Here is a 22675-nt window from a genome sequence, read left to right on the forward strand (position 1 = left end):
ATAGAAGCTGAGATATTCGCTTTGGAAAAAAACGTTGTCTTTTTATCCACATAAGTTTTTTGCCCATTCCGAGCCCTAAATATTATCCGACCATCACCAAAATCAATAGGCTTCTTCCCCTCCGGGACCGCCATCAACATCCAAATTTCGTGACGATCCGATCAAAATTGCGACCTGTAGCTTGATTACAAGGTTTAGATGGACAGACGGACGGACTGACGGACGGACACACATAGCCAGATCGACTCAGCTCGTCGAGACATTCATTTTGGTATATATAAGTATGGGTATACGACCATTATTTCGATGCGTTACAAACTTTTTGGCCAAAACCAACTTATAATACCCTCCCCACATAGTGGTGTAGGGTATAAACATGTTTCACGATCAAGAGTTGCTGCTAAAATGAAGAATGGGGTATTGGAATCTTGAGATAGAAAAAGTCATTAACTACCTCAAAATTATTTTACAAACAAATGAACCTGATAAGATCTTCCAGGCTCTACGCCAGAAGGTATTGGACTCAATTTTATCTCAATTTTTACAAATTGTTTAAAATTCGAGTATACTTCTAAAGCCTGGCAGGAGGCTAGGGCAGTTTTCATCTTAAATCTGTGCACAACTTTAAGCGAACTTTCGACAAAAAGATATGGGGAATTCCAAGTGAAATCGGACAGTTCGGAGAAAAGTAATTTTTGATTTCAATTGTTTTTGGTTCAATTAATGCTCCTAGCCAACAGAACATTTTAGTATATTTTAAATTTTTTTTTTGACCAACGGTACAGAGATATCGCCTATTGAAATTATCACATTTTTAAAGAACTATGTCCAAATAAATACTCATAACTTCTTTAATATTGGTCCAAATGGGACCATCTTTTTTTTGAATTGTTTGTTTTTTCATCAGCTATCGAAAGAAATACTTAAAAGAGAAATGCACAGTGGGCTTCAATGCAATTTTCGGGATTTAATATTTAAAATCAATTTTTAAATATGATTGTACCCTTCGATTTTTTCAAAAAAATTATATGTTAAACTACGTTCACTTACAAAAATTTTAAGCTCTAAATCGTAATGGGATGCGAATAAATACTATTTTTTCTGAATTTTTTAAAATTTGTCAATTTAATTTTTCCTTTATACCTTTGTCTAAAATGTATTATTTTATTAAAAAAAATTAAAAGTTTCATTTATAAATATTTGTTTTGATTTTATATTTATGAACTTATCTCAAACATCTTAAAAACTGCGTCATTTTTCGATTTTGAAAATGCATCAGCGAAAATTCCATTAAAGCCCACTGTGCATTTTTTTCTATTTTTTATGATAAATATATAACATATAATGATAAATATGTACTCTTAGCTTCAAAAATACAGGAAATACAAATTTTGGACAAAGGTATTAAGGAAAAATTGTATCGACAAATTTTAAAAAATTCAGAAAAAATAGTATTTATTCGCATCCCATTACGATTTAGAGCTTAAAATTTTTGTAATTGAACGTAGTTTAACATATGATTTTTTGAAAAAATCGAAGGGTACAATCATATTTAAAAATTGATTTTAAATATTAAATCCCGAAAATTGCATTAAAGCCCACTGTGTATTTCTCTTTTAAGTATTTCTTTCAATAGCTGATGAAAAAACAAACAATTCAAAAAAAAGATGGTCCCATTTGGACCAATATTAAAGAAGTTATGAGTATTTATTTGGACATAGTTCTTTAAAAATGTGATAATTTCAATAGGCGATATCTCTGTACCGTTGGTCAAAAAAAAATTTTAAAATATACTAAAATGTTCTGTTGGCTATGAGCATTAATTGAACCAAAAACAATTGAAATCAAAAATTACTTTTCTCCGAACTGTCCGATTTCACTTGGAATTCCCCATATACATATTGTTACGAACAAGTACAAGTACCGCCGAGATGGAACTGCTGAATGTGTATATACCGCCGATTAATAACTGTGCCCCGCGTTATTCGCTTAACATCAAACCTCTGTTGCGAGGTGATAACCGGCTGGTCCTAGGAGATTTTAATGCGCATCATGAGTTATGGCATTCAGCCCTAGGTAATGACCAGAGAGGCACAGATCTGTCTGAGCAAATAGATAGCTCCACATTCTGCACTGGGAACGAGGACGCACCCACCAGGATTAGAGGAGGCTGCCACCGTTCGCCTTACATATCTATCGTGTCACCCGGTCTGACGAATGACCTGACATGGCAACTCGTAATTTCCCTTGGGTCGGACCATCTCCCAATCCTCATCTCCATCAATAGACCACCCGACTTCATAACCTTTGAACGCCGTACTTTCATTAACCCCATGGTTAAAGCTGATTGGCAAGGTTCCAGAGAGTTCACTAACCAACGCTTCAGGGAACTGCTCAATCCATCTGATGTTCGGGTAGCAGAGAGGAAATTCCGAAACATCATCACTGCTGCAGCCGCTCTCTATATTCCTGCTGGTCGAATAACTGAAATAAGGCCTAATTTATCAGCAGAGGCGACGGGATTAGCTAATGATCGTGATGAGCTTCGCCACACTAACCTTAGCGACCCCAGAGTCAGAGAACTGACAGTGGAAGTCAATAGATTAGTCGGTGAACACAAGCGGAAAAATTGGCTAGAACATCTGAAGTGCTGCAACATTGGAGCCGGTTGTAATAAATTATGGACAACGGCTAAGGCGTTATCGAACCCTGGTAGGAGGGACGATTGGACATCTGTCATGTTTAACGGCGTGGCTGTGACAGATCCGAAGAGGTGTGCGGGCATTTCTGCCATCAATTTATCGAGCACCCTGATAGCGACCGGGCGAAGAGAAGTGTTTTACGTCGTTTGCGATCTCTTTAAGCCGAGGAAGAATCGCCACAATTTACGATGGATGATGTTGCAGATGTTATCCGTGGCTCAAAGTCATCCAAAGCGCTTGGACTTCACGGAATTTCAATGGTGATGCTAAAACAGCTGGATGACCAGGAGTCGAGTATTTAAGTAAGGTCCTCAACTTATCGCTAGCCACCCTAATAGTTCCCGAAGCCTGGAAGATGGACAGGTTGGTCCCGCTGCTGAAACCTGGCAAGGATGCCAGCAAAGGTGAATCATACAGGCCGATTACACTTCTATCGCCAGTAGCAAAGATACTCGAGGTGTTACTCCTCCCCAGCATCATAACGTGTTATCCAGTTGCGGATCATCAACACTGGTTCCGGAAGCAGCATAGTACCACAACAGCACTGCACTCCATTTCCACATATATTGGCCGAGGACTCAACCAGCTCAAACCATGACACAGAACAATGCGTTCGATACGGTCAGCCATGCTAGGCTGTTCGGAATATCGAGAATGCTACAGCCTGGTCTGAAACGTTGGGTCATCAACTATTTTTGTGGTTTAACCTTTCCGCAATTCCACGCCTTCCTGACGGCATTGAGTTAATTATGTACGCGTATGATTGTACACTCATGGCGTCAGGTCCCAAATATCTGGGAGTAATATATTCTCAGAATCATTTTCGAAGTTACAAAGGATACTTTTCTTTGCATACCCCCAGCCTTTAGAATAACGAGGGTATATATAATTTGATACGATACAAATTTGTCTCATTGAAATAATTGTATGTTTGGACGAAATCCGTTTCTAACCATCCATACCTTTGGTCAGGTTCTAATATGGACTATTGTAACAATATTTTCTCGGCCGCTGGGATAAGTCCAGTCAAATCCAGGACCCACTAAACATACGAAATAAAAGACAACGTTTCCGCCCTTTTAGGGATGAAATCCGGTGTTTATTGATCTAACTACTAGTATGTTCTGGGTGCCAAAGTGGTGGGATCGATTCCCCGGCTAGGCAACATCAAATTTTCAACGGCGGCAATATGGTAACTCAAAAAATGATCGAATATTTGTTTGCATATGAAAAAGGAGGTTCCCACACAACCACCAAATTATGCCACCACAGCAAAACTGTTAGTTACGCAGCATTTCGGTTGCTGTCGGTAGTGGCTTCTTTTTGCAATGCCTCGAATCTTATACTTATACCGAAGTTTCCGCATACTGCCCTAAAAAGCTTTTGTCATGGAAGCCATGCAGATAGAAATGGGGAAAAAATAAAATATTCGAAGTTACAATATTACAATAACATCGGTATAAATATAAGATTCGAAGCATTGACCGGAAAAGAGACTACATACAGCAACCGATATGCCCGATATCAGCGAAACCTATAGCATAATTTGATGATTGTGTGCGAATATCTACGGCTTTCCTTTTTCATATGCAAAAAAATTCGATCATTTCGATCATTCATCTCAACTAAACGTGGACCTGGGATAATTGTCTGCAGGAATGTTGTATATCCCTAACGAAGAATGTATACCGAATTTTACCCATTTTTTAGGATAATGTGACTAAAACTTTGAAAATACCAAAACGTGGCCCTATTCTTTGCAGGAATGCTGTATATCCCCAACGAAGACAACAATTCAAAACTTCAGCCATTTCCGTGAAAAAAAATGAGGCTAAAACTTCAAAATTCCGAAAATAATGAGGTACCGGTCTATGGGTTTTATACTGACAAATCTCTGAGGGAAAATTTTGCAGTCCCAAAGAAGACTAAAAGCCAAATTTCAGCCATTTCGGTGAGACAATGTGGCCAAAACATTCAACAGACAGAAGGACGGACAGATGATAATTGTTATATCGACTTAGTATTTTATGCTATCCTTGGTTTACAAGCGCATCATCGCTAAGCATGACAGAGAATACGCCGAAAAGTTGGAACACTTTCTTTGCCTTTGCATAGCTATCGCAAATCTTAGAACACAGTCTTTGTCAAAGTCAGAATTCCTAATGTGCGAAATAGAGTTTAGTTCTCTGGCTTAATAACTGTATGTCCGTCTGGGATAAGTGTCGATTTTATCGCCCTCTCAACGGCCACTGTGGGTACGTCTTGCGTGTTAATACCACAAAACTTAATATTTTTGTGGTATTAACACGCAAGACGCACCAACAGTGGCCGTTGAGAGAGCGATAAAATCGACACTTATCCCAGACGGACAGACGTTTACGGGCAGACCCTCTTTGGCAGATTAAAAGGTCTTCGTCATCGAAGAAGAGAAGTTCGATCGATGGTGTCAATAAAAATCCAAAAAATCCACTAGACCCTATATCTACCGTGAAAATCGAGCATCCCCATTTTGACTTGAACAACTGGATCTCTTTTCGTCGACAATATTGTTACGAAAGTCACTGGAGTATTTAAGTTAATTTAGACGAATTCCTGCTAATTTAAGAATTTGAAATGTAACGTAAATGTTCATTAAGCATTTACCGTCTGTTTATGTATTTTGCACGAAAACCCGTACGTGCGATTGCCGTTACGTATCCTATGCGAAATACTACCAATTTGAATGTACATTTGTACAACTATGTTCCATAAATGAGAGCCAAATGAGAAATAAAAACAAAATCCACATGTACGTACAAACATTGGAATATGTGTGATCTGTTTTGTTTGAGAAAATAATATGTGTCGGTATTTTGAATTATTTTATTTAATTGATTTCTTCAAAATAATGAATGAAACCGCCTTTAAAACGTGTCTATAAAATTTTTATTTTGGTTCATGAATATGTTGCATAAATTTGTTTTAAGATTTAAGGTTATGCTTCTGCATTTTTACATTGTAACCCCTTCTCCTCTCCCTTATTTACAAGCACAGCCCCATTATTTCTTAACACTCACCGGTATGTTTTTTATGTGCGTACATGTGTGTATTTGTCAATCGTTGGCATTTTACCTGAACATTGTAGAACCTCCCAGATTAAGGGGACTAGAACAGGCTATGTAGCAGCGGGCACATATAAATAGGGGAAAGGAGCAGCTGGGAGTTAGGTGTGAATTGTAACAACGTCTACACGGGAGTAAGTTCAACCCTAATTGCGTAACAATATTACTAAGTACGGTTTTGATATGTCCTTTATATGTTATTTTTTCACATTTACAAAGTCAAGATTGCAATGGTCTTTGGGTGAATGAAATCGATGAAAAATTATAAAAGTTATAAGCAAATCATTGAAAGTGCTTCTGAAATAAGGTGATTTAATTATAATTATACCCCCTAGCGTATAACTACCATACCATAAATAAAATAATTTTTATAAATCATACGCCGCACAGTGCGAAATATGGAAAGTTTAGTGGAACTTTAAGGAATTTTGAAAGTACATAAAATTAATTAAATTTTTATTGAATTCGTTAACTAAGGACTCCACTGCAAATGGCCCATACTCAGTTTGGCGATTTGAACTTTTGTTTCATAATTTTTTTCTAAGAAATAAATTTTCGATTCATTAAAAAAATGGAGTGGCGCGGACAAATGGACTTACATGCTACATCTATTTTTCTTAATATTTTACAAAACAATTATGATATTTTACCCTTTAAAAAAATTTCTTACTGTTTTCATGCAATTTTTGCTGGAAAGGAGCGATTTTTTGAAGTTTTCAAAATTATTTTTTTTATTTTCCGTGGACAGTTCACAAGCGAGTCCCGTACATTCCCGTATTAAGATATATATAATCTGAAAGGTTGGACCCTCCTCTGTTCGCAAAACTATAAACAAGATTCAGAAACGCAAAGTTTTCGGAGATATTCAAGATATTTCAAAATTATTTGAGAAATTTCGTTAGTTGCATTTTCCAAAAGTGGAAGGTAAACGCGGAAATTATCATCATTGTTGACTGCGTTTTGAAGAAATGGACTCACTAATTCTAACCAATGATGATTTTTATGAAATTAAGAATCCCCTCGCAACATTTTTAGATGTTCTGGAGCCAATTGGTATATATACGATAAAAATTGTAATGCAGTGCCAACCTGAACTTAATCTGAGACATTATTAATAAAATTAATGGTACAGACCTGCTGAATAGACCAATAAACATTATAGATACAAATGAAAACTAAAAAATTTTGACATTTTACTCCGTATGTGTAGGGTTGAGGGGCTTCACCCAGATGTGGACCTTTTGTTGACAGTTTTTGTGTGAGGGGGTGTTTTATTGGCTAATATCTCAAAATATACATTTGCATCAACATCGGTTGCATGTTTTGTCTTTAACCTTTAAAATTCCTAATATGAGGAAACCCGTCATATGGGGACTATACCAAAACGCGAACCTACGTTGCTAATATTTCGCACAGAGGATTTCTATCTACGACGAACATAAAATGCCAAAATACAACCAAATACGTTGGATAATATGTCTGTAACATTTAAAATATGTCTTATCGGCCGGTACCGTTCAAAAACGCGAACCTATATTAAAAATATTTTGTACATAAGTTCTATATCCGCTGAAAACTCAATATACCAATTTGCAGCAAAATCACTTGAAAAAATGAATGTAAAACGTAAAACCGGCAGCCGCCGTTACATGAGCGCTACAGGAAACCGCAAGTCTATGTGGCCCATACTAAGTCCCACACTACCTATTAATATAAAAAAGTTTTTTTTTTTTTTTGGAAAGCCGAAAAGTGAGCATCGTTCTCATTAACGTGAGAATACTTGATGCTTAAAGAGTTCAGGTTTTCACTAGAAAAATCATCATTTCAAAAACTGAAAAGCCAATTGATAATTCCTTTCGCCGGGATGAAATCATGATATTGGTAGCGATCTGTAAATTTTGCAAGCTGTCAGTGCGTTTTGTAAACATTACTCTCTGTAAAGAAAGTAATGATGAAGTAAAGCCAATGGGGGAATACTCCAGACTTAAGCAATCGTTTTTGCAAAATTTTAGTAATCTACGCCCTTTCCATTAAAAGTTATTAGTAAAGTTCCGCTAAAGTGCTCATATTTCGCACTGTGCGTCGGTGAGATAAAATTCCAAATAAAGAATGAACAATGTTCAAAAATGCATTTTCGATGTACTAGAGAGTTCTTAATTATTCCCACCATACCATTGCTATCGCAAACGATTCGTTTTCGAAAGTTTTTCGATAGTTTTGCGGATATTTTGTTCGAAAACGACACACGAGAACGAATTGAAAACGATTCATTGGTCGCTCAGTTTGTGGCAGGCAAACCTTCGAATTCGAATATCGTTAATAATATTATTAGCGAATGAAAGATGATAGTTTTTACGATAGTGCCGAAAAAGCATTTTTGGCGGACATGACATGTTTAACTTTCTCTGACGTATCTTGATAGTTCTGTTATCCCCCCATACCAAGTGCGGATATTATTCGAATGTCCGGCGCAACTTTCGAAAACGATATCACTGTCGAAGGATTAGCAAATGTTAGTAGAATAGAGGTTATTACCTAAACGATTTGATGAGTTTGCTGTCCCCATGGCGCATATGGCGCCCAACGTATCAGGAAAATGCTGCTGATGGTTTTATTGGTATTGGCGTTTCTGATTCCTGGGATTATATTGAGCAAAAAGGTCCTCTAGACTACTCTTGAAGTTTTTTATCAGACTTTTTTCACGTTTATCTTTTTTGATATTTTGGCATATAACAGCCAGTCATTGAGATTTTCGATCCAATACTAAGACAAAAAATGTAGCCAAGGCAACCCCTCATACCAATTGCGGATATTATTCGAATGTCCGGCGCAACTTTCGAAAACGATATCACTGTCGAAGGATTAGCAAATGTTTTTCGGGTGTACACAAGCACGTTGTTCTTTTGTTCGTCAAAAGTTTAAAAACGATATCATTTTCGAACATTTTGTGAATGTTTTTTCTTCATAAGAAAAATTGTTTCGAGAAACATTTTTTACTTCGGAAATTTTTTACGTTTTAAAAAAATTTTTATGTAGTTCGGAAAAAATTCCCATTTCCTTTTTTCAAATATTTTCGATATAAATGCTACGTATAATATTAACAAGAAGTGATGATAAACACAAAAGGATACAAATACAAGACAACAATGTTTATAAACAGTTACACGCAGTGAATCGCAAACATTACAAAGAAGAAAAGGTACATAACAGAAATATCAACAGACGTCAGGTAAAGTTAAACATGTCATGTCCGCCAAAAATGCTTTTTCTTCACTATCGTAAAAACTATCATCTTTCCTTCACTAATAATATTATTGGCGATATTCGAATTCGAAGGTTTTCCTGCCACAAACTGAGCGACGGATGAATCGTTTACAATTCGTTCTCGTGTGTCGTTTTCGAACAAAATATCCGCAAAACTATCGAAAAAACATTCGAAAACGGATCGTTTGCGATACGATGGTATGGGGGGATGTACCTTTTCCTTCTTTGTAATGTTTGCGCTTCAATGTGTGTAACTGTTTATAAACATTGTTGTCTTATATTTGTAACCTAGCCATATGTTGGGTTTATCATCACTTCTTGTTTATATTGTACCTAGCATTTATATCGAAAATATTTGAAAAAAGCCAATGGGAATTTTATACGAACTACATAAAATTATTTTTTAAAACTTAACAAATTCCGAAGTAAGAAAAAACATTCGCCAAATGTTCGAAAACGATATCGTTTTTAAACTTTTGACGAACAAAAGAACAACGTGCTTGTGTACACCCGAAAAACATTTGTCAATTCTTCGAATGTGATATCGTTTTCGAAAGTTGTGCCGAACATTCGAATAATATCCGCAATTGGTATGAGGGGTTGCCTTGGCTACATTTTTTGTCTTAGTATTGGATCGAAAATCTCAATGACTGGCTGTTATATGCCAAAATATCAAAAAAGATAAACGTGAAAAAAGTCTGATAAAAAACTTCAAGAGTAGTCTAGAGGACCTTTTTGCTCAATATAATCCTAGGAATCAGAAACGCCAATACCAATAAAACCATCAGCAGCATTTTCCTGATACGTTGGGCGCCATATGCGCCATGGGGACAGCAAACTCATCAAATCGTTTAGGTAATAACCTCTATTCTACTAATCCTACAAAGCCATGGAAAATAGTATAACAAATGTGTCGCAATTTTTAATTCTAACAGGCTCGTGAAACTCATACCCCTGCAATGTTAACACGCTGTAATATTTCCGTTATTATGAACGTTATGATTAGACTTTTGAAAGTAGTGATTAGACTCGTAGTGTGTCTGCTCCTAGAATCGATCGCATGTACAGCATGATTTATACTCCATAAAGCCCAAAACTCAATCGGTTTTTATTGTTTGTATCGCTTTCTTGGCTTCTAAGCGAAAATGTTAAATTGTACTATTTTCAATAGGACAGCCCTCAACACAGAGATTTCATGCGTCAAAGTTAAAAATTGCTGAACTTTGGAATTATTACTCGGCTTGATATTTCACATTTCATGTTGACAGTTCATTTCCCATAAGCAATAACAAAAAATATACAATGTTTGATGAAAAATTAATGAATGCAATTTATAATTTCCGAATTTTCTACTAGAATAATTTTAAATATAAGAAGTGCAACGACGTTTTGATTGATTGAGTTTTGGCCTTGACCAGCCAGGAAAGGAAAATCAACAACTAGAAAATCCTACAAAACACGTCCCTGCATTGGATAAAGACTTAAAAGTTGCAAACAAAAGCTTATATTTTCCTTGCGATGGCGTGGACATATTTATGCCATAAAACATTCATATTAAAAGAACACAACAATACCTAGTGACCACCGACTGCTAAGGTCCTTCCACAACCCTCAGCTTTGTTTTAAATGTTTCCTATTCGACATAAAACAATTTACTCAAGCTGGCTGGCGGCCAGCATCTAAAGTAGAACATAAAAATACCATAAAACCTAATTAAAATTAACATCTAATTAATTTAACTAATTCAACAATTTGTTCCGCATTCATTTACAGAAGAAACGGCGCACAGTTTGAGACCATAAAACTGTCGACGACAACATCCACAACGTTAATGAATGGCGAAAGAAGGCGCAGTTTAAACTCTTACAAATTGTGTTTGTGAATGGGAAACCATCTGTTGAATGGAATACTAAATGCGGATCACCAACAATAAACACTGGATATACACGTATTGTTTTGTATTTCTCCAGCAAATGTAGTGGTAGACAGGCACTAAGCCGTGTAGACAACGATTGCATAAACGACGATTGTGGTTGTAATCGCTGTTGCATTTAATCCCTTTGGATAGTCAGTCACGATGAATGTCGTCTGTGTGCTTTAGTGTTGAGATTATTGTATTTGCACACCGCTTTCGCACGGAATCCTGTCATAGCCTTTGCAAACCCGTGCTAGCAACGAATTGGATTTGTACGTGGCTGATGCTGCTGCTGCCGCTCGTTGAAAGTCAACAGCATCAGAACTCAAGTATGTAAAATTGTTAAAAGCTAATTTGCTTTAAACCGAGAACTAGACAAAGTGAATGGATTGCTTGTTGAAAGCAACAACAGCAACACTAGAAGAACAACATCAGAATACATACCCAAGAACAAATTCAAATGAAATTATTGTATACAAAGCAAAACGGGCAAATATCAAAGAAAAAACCTCCAATCGCAATAAAAGCATCAACAGCAGTTTCCTCCACCAAAAGTTCAGTGACGACTATTCCGCCAACCATCAATGACATGCTAAACAATCTAATAAGGATTTTATTATCGTCTAAAGCGTTACAATAGAATTGCGCTGTTTTGTGCAAAACACCATCGGTGGTACATTGGGCGCCATATGCAGCATGGGGGCAGCAAATTCATCAAATCGTTCAGATAATAGTCTCTATAATGATGATGATGGTAAGTACTAATCTTACAAAGCCATGGAGAATATTGAAACACACAAATGTACATACATACATAGACAAAGATACACAGTAGGACCTAACACTATGGCATTGACATACATTTGTTTCCGTAACAGAGATAATTCCGCTTGTAGGAGAGATGAAAATTGTTTAAATTTATCAAATGTCGGTGTTTAGCCAATAAAAAAGCCTGTACTGTAGGTAAAATAAACTTACGCTAAATTATATTGTTTTTAAAGTTAGTATGGGAAACAAGTTATTTTATAATATAACTGACAAGTCCACAACGAGATATACCATATACCAACTTTCATTATTACGGTAAACCCCAATATTTCTATTAAAGTGTATAATGTATGAATATAAATGAAAAGTTATATAATAGTTGTGTCTTTTTACTTTTTCAGTAATAATTATTCAGTAACTTCTTTTCAGAGAGTAAGAGAGATTTTACTCTTTGATACGAAAATAGAGAAAAAAGTAAAAAGACAGCATTTAGTAAACTTTAGCAAGATAACAGTTGATAACCAAAACAAAAAGATTGGCGCCAATGCATGAAAGACAACTAACTCCAAAGCAATGAAAACGTTTTTCTATTTTAAGCAAAATAAATAAAAAATTATTAATATATTAATAAAATAATCAATAAATATAACTGAATATTTATTGTATTTTTCCACAAAAATAAGGTAAACATTGAGCAGCTGACCATTAGCAGATGATTAAAAAACAGCTGATCGAACTTGCTAAATGTTGCTTGGAAAAATTCTTTCAGCAACTTTTAGCAATTTTTCAGCAAACAACTGTCAAAATTGTTCTCTCATTTCGCTCTCTTTTACTGAACTTTTGTGTAAAAAGACAGCATTTAGTAACATTTCGTACTAATTATTACAAATTATCATGTAAAAGGACACACCTAATGTGAAAATATATAGTTAGAACAAAATTATCATGGTAATCTCCTCAAATGTAAACATACACTAATAATGAATGTTGACGTAACAAGATTGATATCCGCATCATTACCATGGTGGCTATAATAAAAAGTTTGTTATTTAAGACAAACTTAGGATAGAATTTTAAGTGCATGCGTCTTTGGATTAGGTTGTTAGCTGAAGAACCTTCAACTTGATGGAAATCAAACGATCTACCCACGGTAAAAAGTTTCTGGCCTAATAATGAAAAGGCGAATATTTATCATCATTTATCAAATGGTTTTATTGTTTTTCAAAATATTCTCCAGCATGATTTATACCCTTTTTCGTGGGCTCAAACCTATTGTTGAAACACTTCGTCCACACCGATTGAGACACCTACAAAAGATGGTTTTTTATCGCGACGAAAACCATTGCGGGAATCAAATGAAGTCATTGAGTGCCAAGTCAGGGATGTGCGGCGGATGGCCCATCAATTCCACCTTTTGTCCGTTCAAAAATGCGCTAGTTTGAATCGATGTGTGAGAACTCGCATTGTCAAGCTGCGCAATGACTCGTCTTATCCTGTTCGTTTTCTTAGGAAACTTAAGGCAAACAAATTGTAGTGTACCACTCAGAATTAACCGTTCTACATTTCTAAAGCCGTAGAGTCGCTATAAGATCAATTTTGCAGAAGAAACAGGCGAAATGCTTTTTCCATGAACAAACTTTCGTTAGATTTTGGTTCGCCTTCGATGACCCACAAGGTCGATTGCTATTTTGTTTCGGCCTCATGCGAATAGACCCATGATTCGTCACCTGTGACGATCTTATATGTATCTTAAAGCACCGCGATCGTATTTATCCACAATCGTATACATGTATGTACATATGTATATATATTCACCAATCGTAGAGTCGCAATAAGATCAATTTTGCAGAAGAAACAGGCGAAATGCTTCTTCCATGAACAACTTTCGTTGGATTTGGTTCGCCTTCGAAGACCCACAAGGTCGATTACTATTTTGTTTCGGCCTCATGCGTCACCTGTGACGATCTTATATGTATCTTAAAGCACCGCGATCGTATTTATTCACAATCGTATATATATATATATATATATATATATATATATATATATATTATATATATATATATATATATATATATATATATATATATATATATATATATATATATATATACATACATATGTATATATATTCACCAATCGACAAGAGCCCGCTTTTGAGCAATTGTCAAATTGTGCTGGATCTAATGAGAAAAAAACATTTTTGCGTCCAGCCCCTGGAGCTGGATTCTCGTTCTAAATTTGAAATGAAAAATATTTTCTTTATATTTTTTTTCATTTGACATTTATTTCCTTTATAAAAGTTTTCATTTCACATTAGGTTTGTCCTTGTACTTTCTCAGTAAATATTACTCAGTAACTTTTTTTAGAGTTAAGCATTTTATACTCTTCCAAAGGAAAAAATAAAAAAGTAAAAAGACAACATTCAGTAAAATTTTTCAATTTGTTTAATATTTACGATTATGATATTTGAATATTATAAACTTTTGACAACTGCCTAAAGCTACAAAATGTTACTGAACAAAATTCCTTCAGTAAAAATTAAAAGTTCTCAGTAATAAAAATTTCGAAACAAGTTTCTCAATTCATTCTCTTTTACTGAACATTTGTGTAAAAAAACAACATTCAGTAATAATTTGTAATAATTATTACAAATTATCGAGTACGCAGACACACTTATTTTCATAGAAACAGAATTGAGCCCCAGGAGTTCATCCAATAACAAATGTAAGTTGGTAAAAAAAAATGGCCAAGGATGTCTCTTGCATTAATTTTTAATGTTTTTCTGGCACAACGGTCGTTTTTGGACGAGCCTCACGCTGTTTTAAACGAGTTTTTTATAGCGCTATAGGATGGTCCTTTATCGACATACCAAGATTGCCGTGATTATCCACGTCGAAAGTTGTGAAAAATGATCGAACGAAAATGTTCCCAATTGAATTCCTTTTTTTCGAAGTGATTTTTTCAAGTCACCGTAAACAACACAACACACGTTCATATGTCAAACAGTCCAGGGGCTGGATTCTTGTCCATGGTAGAACAAATATAAGGTAAAGTTAATACTACAACAAATACGACTCGAACAACAACCACAAATGAATTTGTTTTTGTTTGTAACGTTACTGCCAGTTGTATTTGTAAACAAAACAAGGAAATGTCTATAAGTTATTGGAATTTAACATTTGGTTGAATATTTTGGAAAACATGAATGAAAATTCGTCACATTTTCAATTTTTATGTTTCCACATCATTCCACTAAATGCATAAATTCTCGCAGAAAGTAGAATTCTTGCAGAAAAGTTTGGGGTCGCTGGAAATTCATAGAAAAAGGAGAAGCTGTTTCAATGTTTTGTTTTAGAAATCAAAGAAGCATCTGTTTATTAGGGTTTAATTTTTTAAATTTTAACAAAATACCTCACATATTAACAAATGTTGTATCGCCTCTACAAGCGGGGATTTACTGCGCAGCTTATCGTTCGAACTTGGAGGAAGTTACATGTCATTGATATGAAGAAGTCTTTCTGGGAAATGGTCTTTTCGGAATGATATTTTTTTTGTACATCGAAATAGAAATAAATGTATAAAATGTCATATGAAATTTGACACTAACGTTACAACCCAGTTCAGTCAGCTGTGTATTGCTGCTACCATCTTATTCTACCATGATTCTTGTCCATGAAAATTTGAAATGAAAAATATTTTCTTCATAATTTTGTTTCATTTGACATTTATTTCCTTTATAAAATCTTTCATTACACATTTTTATAGAAACAGAATTGAGCCTCTGAGTACGTTTATCCTAAAACCTGCCCCTCGGTCGGCAGGGGTGGGAAAGAGAGGCGTGGGAACGTTCGAAAAAAAAAAATGTCAAATTGCGTCTGACAACACTACGTCTTGTCTAGTTATGCTCGTAATTTATACGCACTTCATACGACATCTCTATCCCCCAAAACTTCAATCTACACGGCTTACTTATTATTTTACTTACTTATTACTTATTATTACGGCTTACTTATTATTATTACAAAGTCATTAAAAACAGTATGTATCTTTCGCGAATTCGTTGCAAATGACCACATATGCTCTTGTCCGATAGGTACAATAAATACAAACATAAAATTCGCGAGTTTATAAAGAAAAACAACAAATTGCAATATTGTCAAAGGTGCATTAAATGCTCTGAAATATCGCAATTTGATAACCAGTTGAACCAGAATGATTTGGATATTGATTTTAAATTAGATTTAAGCTATTAATAAGTTATTACGAGACGCGTATATGCCATTATAACAAATTAGATTTAATTGTATTTGTTATAATGACATATACGCGTCTCGTAATAACTTATTAATAGCTTAAATCTAATTTAAAATCATTACTGAATTTCAATGCATTTGGTGTGGAAACTTTTTTCGCAATAGAGAAAAAATTACACCGTATTTCGTAGTAGTTTTTCATGCTCTACACGGCTATGCGGTGGTATTTTTATACCCTACACCACTATGTGGAGAGGGTATTATAAGTTGGTTTTGGGCAAAAAGTTTGTAACGCATCGAAATAATGGTCGTAGACCCATACTTATATATACCAAAATGAATGTCTCGACTGAATGTCTAGCTGAGTCGATCTGGCTATGTGTGTCCGTCCGTCAGTCCGTCCGTCCGTCCGTCTGTCCGTCTGTCCATCTAAACCTTGTAATCACGCTACAGGTCGCAATTTTGATCGGATCGTCACGAAATTTTGGATGTCGATGGGGGTCCCGGAGGGGAAGAAGCCTATTGATTTTGGTGATGGTCGGATAATATTTAGGGGTCGGAAAGGGCAAAAAACTTAGGTGGATAAAAAGACAACGTTTTTTTCCAAAGCGAATATCTCAGCTTCTGCATGGGGTATACCAAAAGCAAAACCTGACAATTAAAGTAGAAAATATCACCTTTCTAATGATGTAAAGTAGGTGCTCGTATGTGATCAAGCAACGAAGATATCACAATAGTAGCAAATAAAACCCCAATTTTCATTTTTGCGATTTTCATTATATTGACGAATATCACAGCTTTGGTTGAACATTTTCCAAAAGCAAAGCCTGACTATGAAAGTAGAAGATCCCATCTTTACAATGATACAAACTAGGTCTACGTAGGTAACCAAATAACGGGGATATCGCAGTAGTCGGTATTACATCCCATTTTTCTATTTTTTGGAAACCACGCTACAGGTCGCAATTTTGATCGGAACGTCACGAAACTTTGAGGGTTAATGGGGGTCTCACAGATTAAGAAGCCTATTGATTTTGGTGATGGTCGGATAATATTTAGGGGTCGGAATGCGCAAACACTTATTTGGAGAAAAGTCAACATTTTATTTCAAAGCCAATATCTCTGTTTCTTTAAGAGGTATATCAAAAGCAAAACCTGGCAAGGAAAGTAGAAAATATCACCTTTACAACGATGTAAAGTAGGTTGTCGTAGGTGGTCAAATAGCAGAGATATGGCAATATTCGATAATGCATCCCATTTTCCGATTTTTTTGTAATCACGCCAGAGGTCGCAATTTTGATCGGATCGTCACGAAATTTTGGGGGTTAATGTGGTTCCCAAAGAGAAAGAAGCCTATTGATTTTGATGATGGTCAATTAATATTCAGGGGTCGGAATGGGCAAACACTTATTTGGAGAACGGTCAACGTTTTATTTCAAAGCCAATATCGCTGTTTCTTTAAGAGGTATATCTAAAGCAAAACCTGGCAAGGAAAGTAGAAAATATCACCTTTACAACGATGTAAAGTAAGTTGTCGTAGGTGGTCAAATATCAGAGATATGGCAACAGTCGATAATGCATCCCATTTCCGATTTTTTTGTAATCATGCCACAGATCGCAATTTTGATCGGATCGTCACGAAATTTTAGGGGTTAATGGGTGTCCCACAGAGGAAGAAGCCTACTGATTTTAATGATGGTCGGATAATATTCAGGGGTCGGAATGGGCAAAAACTTATTTGGAGAAAAGGTCTACGTTTTATTTCAAAGCCAACATCTCTGTTTCTTTAAGAGGTATATCAAAAGCAAAACCTGGCAAGGAAAGTAGAAAATATCACCTTTACAACGATGTAAAGTAGGTTGTTGTAGCTGCTCAAACAACAGAGATATCGCAATAGTCGGTAATGCATCCCATTTTCCGATTTGTTTGTGATCACGCTACAGGTCGCAATTTTGATCGAATCGTCACGAATTTTTTGGGAGTTGATGCGGGTCCCACAGAGGAAGAAGCCTATTTAGTTTGGTGATGGTCGGATAATATTCAGGAGTCGGAATAAGCGAAAAGCTTATGTGGAGAAAGGTCAACGTTTTTTTCTTATGCGAATATCTCCCCAGCAAAATGTTCGATGCCAAAGATGACATTCAATCATGGGTGCAAGTGATCTAGCATGTCATCTTTTTAGCATATTCATCGATGAATTTTATATGAGCGTGGACCCTAAAAGATGACGTTCTTTTCTGGATCCTAAGCATGTCATTTTAACCAATGCGTTGACATGTCATTTCCACCAATGCTTTGGCATGTCATTTCCACCAATGATTTGACATGTCATTTTCACCAATGCTTTGACACGTCATTTTCATCCATGCTTTGACATGTCATTTTAACCAATGCTTTGGCATGTCATTTTCACCAACCCCTTGGCATGAAATTTTCATATTGTTTGGAAAATGGAAATGCTGTATTGAAATATGGTTTTCATGAAAAACAAAACTCTTTATTAATTCAAACGAATTCATGAAATAACTACAATTAATTTATCAGTTTAGTTTTTCAAAAGTTTACATCGAAAATTGCAATGTAATCACCACCGCTGCAACGCAAAAGATTACTTCCTCCGTTCTCCGCAACTGATATTCTTTCATCTTACAAAAGGTTTTTTCAATTATCTTCCCATCACCAGTTCAGATTTCGACATGGACTCCAAATGCACTCCTTTAAGTATTTTTATTTCGTAAATTACTTTTATTTTATAATATTGTTATTTTATAACAACATTTTGGTAATTTATACTCTTTTGTTTAGTGACGGAAATATGTATGTAGGGATCTACAACCCGGCTTGCTTTAGGGATCTCTAAGAACAAAATGTAACGAACGGGGAGGAGAGACTTTTTATGGAAAATACCATTTATGCTTAATTAATTTATTTTTAATTGTTTCTTTCCAAAAGTAGTTTCTTCTTTATTTTCAGATTATTGTTCCTTTTCGTTTCGGACTTTTTTTTTCAAATTCCAAGAAGCGAAATTTGATTGATTTCATTCTATGTCAGATTTAGAACAGACAAGGGAACTTTTAAAATGGCAATGTGTGCAGTCCGATTCTATTTTTAGCTCGATGGTTGGGACTTCATATAATACCAATTGTTTAGAAGTTTTAGTTGTTTGATATGCAGGAAATGTAAGACAACATCACGACGATAGTTCTAACAACTTTGGTCTGTTCCAGAAACTGCAAGAATCTACTTATTTTTACTACGATAACAATTTTTCCTTTATGTTATCGGAAAAAATAGTAAAAATTAGTAGATTTTTGCAGTACTGGAACATACCAAAATGAAAATAAACAGGTGTGTAAATAAAAACACAAACATCATCTCTATTGGATCGATGGAATGGGTACAAATGCTGATGAAAAGATCGGATCTTTCACGACTTCCTTTGCATTGGTTCAAATCCTAATGAAAAGATCGGATCTTCCACGACTTCCTTTGAACCAATGCAAAAGATGACATGAAATCACGTCATCGCAAAGAACCCCTTCCGTCAAATTTTGCTGGGTCCGCTTCTGGTTGGAGTATTCCAAAAGGAATACCCGTCAATGGAAGAAGAAAAGATCTCGTTTATATTGATGCAAAGTATGGTGGCGTAAGTAAGCAAACCGAGATATTGCAAAATTCAGTAATATACCCAATTTTTCCATTTTTTGGAATCACGCTACATGTTGGAATTTTGACCGGATAGTGACGAAATTTTGGGGGTAGATGGGGGCCCCACAGAGGAAAAAGCCTATTGATTTTGGTGATAGTCGGATAATATTTAGGGGTCGGAATGGGGAAAAACTCATTTGGAGACAAATTAAAAGATTTATTCTTTGTGAATATATCGGCTTCTAGTAGGGGTATTCCAACGGCAAAGCCTGTCAATGGAAGAGGAAAATATTACCTTTACATTGGTGTAAAGCAGGTTGGCGAATGTGGTCAAAAAAGGGAGATACCACAATAGTCGGTAATGCATCCAATTCTTCCATTTTTTGCAATCAAGCTACAGGTCGTAATTTTGATCGGATGGTCACGAAATTTTGGTTGCTTATGGGGGTCCCAGAGAGAAAGAGGCATATTATTTTCGGTGGTAGTCGGATTATATTCCCTAAAAGAAATGTTTACCAGTGGAAAGCTTATGCACAGGGGTAGTGGTGTAGGGTATCACATGGTCGGCCCCGTCCCGACTATAGCCTTTGCTCACTTGTTGATATTTGCAAAAATTGGAAAAAAGTTATAACCCTAGTATATATACTTTCATACGGGCAAAATGTGTCTCATCGAAATAATGAAAGTATGTTTGGAGGAAATCCGTTTCAGACTATTTGGAGTTGATTTAGCCATGTCCGTCTGTCTGTCAGTCTGTCTGGCTAGAGTGCACGATAACTCTCGAACGGATCAACCGACTTGTCCAAACTAAGTTTAAGTTCGAAGATGGGTTATATCGGTCTACTCCTTCCGGTACCTCCCCACAAAAGTTCGAAAATGCTTGGAAAATTTGTGCGCACGATAACTCTGAAGGGTGTAACCGATTTGGTCCATACTTTGCACATCGAAAAAGTTCAGTTTAGGAGCTGCTCTCGTGTGTAGTGGTTGGAGCGCAAGATAACTCTCGAACGGATCTGCCGATTGGGTTAAAAATGTGGCGTTCGTAATATTTTGTCCAAACTAAGTTTAAGTTCGAAGATAAGCCATATCGGTCCACTCCTTTAGGCGCCTCCCCCACAAAAGTTCCATACTTTAAACATCCTAATATATCTACCAAATATAGATCAGGTTCGAATATGGACTATATTTGTCCACTCCTTCGGGTACCTCCCACACAACATTTCGGATAAGTTCACTTTAAGACCTGCTCTCGAATAGCTTTGTATTCGCTGCTTCAATTACGACGGTAAAAGTTGTTTCGGTGGCAAGTCCATACTTCTTGAAAAAACAGCCCGAAATGTATAAAAAGGATGGGCAATACCTGTCCACGACTTCTGGTACTTTCCCTCAATATTTAAAAAATGTCACTAAAATGGTATGCACGATATCTTTTAACGGGTTAACCAATTTGGTCCAAACTTTGGATCTCCTAATATTTTGGCCAACTTTAGTTTAACTTCTGAAATGGCCCATATTGGTCCCCTCTATAGGGTACCTCCCCCACAAAAGTTCAAAAAGCGCAGTTTAAAGTCTGTTCGAAGATCCTTTGGAAATGTATATGTACCGATGCTGTTCACTGTGGTCTTTTTTAAACCAATATTATGTTTTCCGTGCAGAAATCCATGCTTCCTGGCATACTAGTCCAAAAATTATACTATGACCCACTGAAATGACTAGAAGGCGCGTTATCTATCGAAAAGATATGACTCCCAAAATAAGATCCACTTCCATAGTGAACCAAGTCGGTCCATTCCTTTAAGTACCTTCTCCGCAACACTTCTGAACTAATCCTCATCTTTTTCGGGAAGTTCATATGTCCAAAAAGGGCCACCAAATTCTCGTAGATCTTTCGAAACATTTTTCTCTCAAACACACCAAGCACTACATTATTTGCTTGCGCAAGTACCCAAGCTTCGGAACTATACATTGGCACGGGTAGTATCACTGTTTTGTAAAGCGTTATTTTTGTTTGACGAGATGTGGCTTTGTTTTTAAACTGCTTACTTAAGCTAAATTAGCATCTGTTGGTCAATATTATCCTTCTTCTTATTTCACAACTGATGTTGTTTGTTGTGTTTATGGCGGTGCCGAAGCAGACGAAGTCTTTAACTACCTCAAGTTATATGAACCAACTTCCACAGTTGGTCCGAGTTCTATGCCACCCACTGTAGCAGATTCTTCTTCAAACTTCTTAAAGATATCAGTTATCGTCAGTATAAGCAGGTAACATGTAGCTATTCATTTATATTGTGCCATTTCTTTCGACGTTTGCATATCGTATAACCTTTTCCTCTTTTGGTAATGAAATATTGGGAGAGGTTTCTTGTTATTTTAACTGAGGACCAGGTAACAGTTAAAGTCATCTCAGAAAGCCGAATGAGCTTTGCGGGGATGCCCAATCAAAACATGGCTTGGAATCAGTGTTGCCAACTTTGACGATTTATCGTCATTTTGACGATTTTTTTGGCCGAAAATTGAAAAATGACGATTTGACGATTTTATGGTCCAAAATGTCGATTTTTCACGCAAACATAAATTTCATAAAATAAAACATTAGAACTATATTTTGTCCAAAATTTCACGTATGACATTGACAAAAACAATATTGCACCCTCGATTTGTTTTTAGCAATTTCCAGTCAGATTGGCTATATTAAGGTCCATATCTGGAACGCAGGTTTTTTTAGGATTTTTGCCTCACTTTCGAATTATATAAGCTGAAAATACTCGTTTAGGATTTTTAATGGATGAAAATCTTCTATGAAACTTTTTCAAGATAAAATGGGAATCGTATTTATATCGTTGTGAAAATAATTATGAGTCCAGCTTTCTTAACTTTATACTAATGTCCTCTTAGGCATTACATTACACACATTACAGTCAGTCAGTTTTTATCAATTTCCCACTGTACAGCTATCATTCAAGCTTTAACTTGCTGCATTATTGCAAACTCAATAACCATGGGGAAAACACTCATCTTGTG

The 22675-nt window shown here is 35.9% G+C and overlaps 1 protein-coding gene across 2 annotated transcripts in view; it reads left to right on the forward strand.

Moving 5' to 3' along the window:
* The window catches only part of LOC141388590 (serine/threonine-protein kinase 32A), a 182958-nt gene that overhangs the window by 42458 nt on the left and 117825 nt on the right, over positions 1-22675 (forward strand). For both annotated transcript variants that reach the window (XM_073958535.1, XM_073958536.1), the window contains one exon: positions 10841-11736. In XM_073958535.1, the coding sequence (XP_073814636.1) occupies positions 11679-11736 (58 nt within the window). In that variant the 5' untranslated portion in view covers positions 10841-11678. The remainder of the gene's footprint in view (positions 1-10840; positions 11737-22675) is intronic.

Source organism: Musca autumnalis, unplaced genomic scaffold (genome assembly GCF_047663935.1).
Source record: "Musca autumnalis isolate F117 unplaced genomic scaffold, ASM4766393v1 scaffold_1, whole genome shotgun sequence".
NCBI lineage: Eukaryota > Metazoa > Arthropoda > Insecta > Diptera > Muscidae > Musca > Musca autumnalis.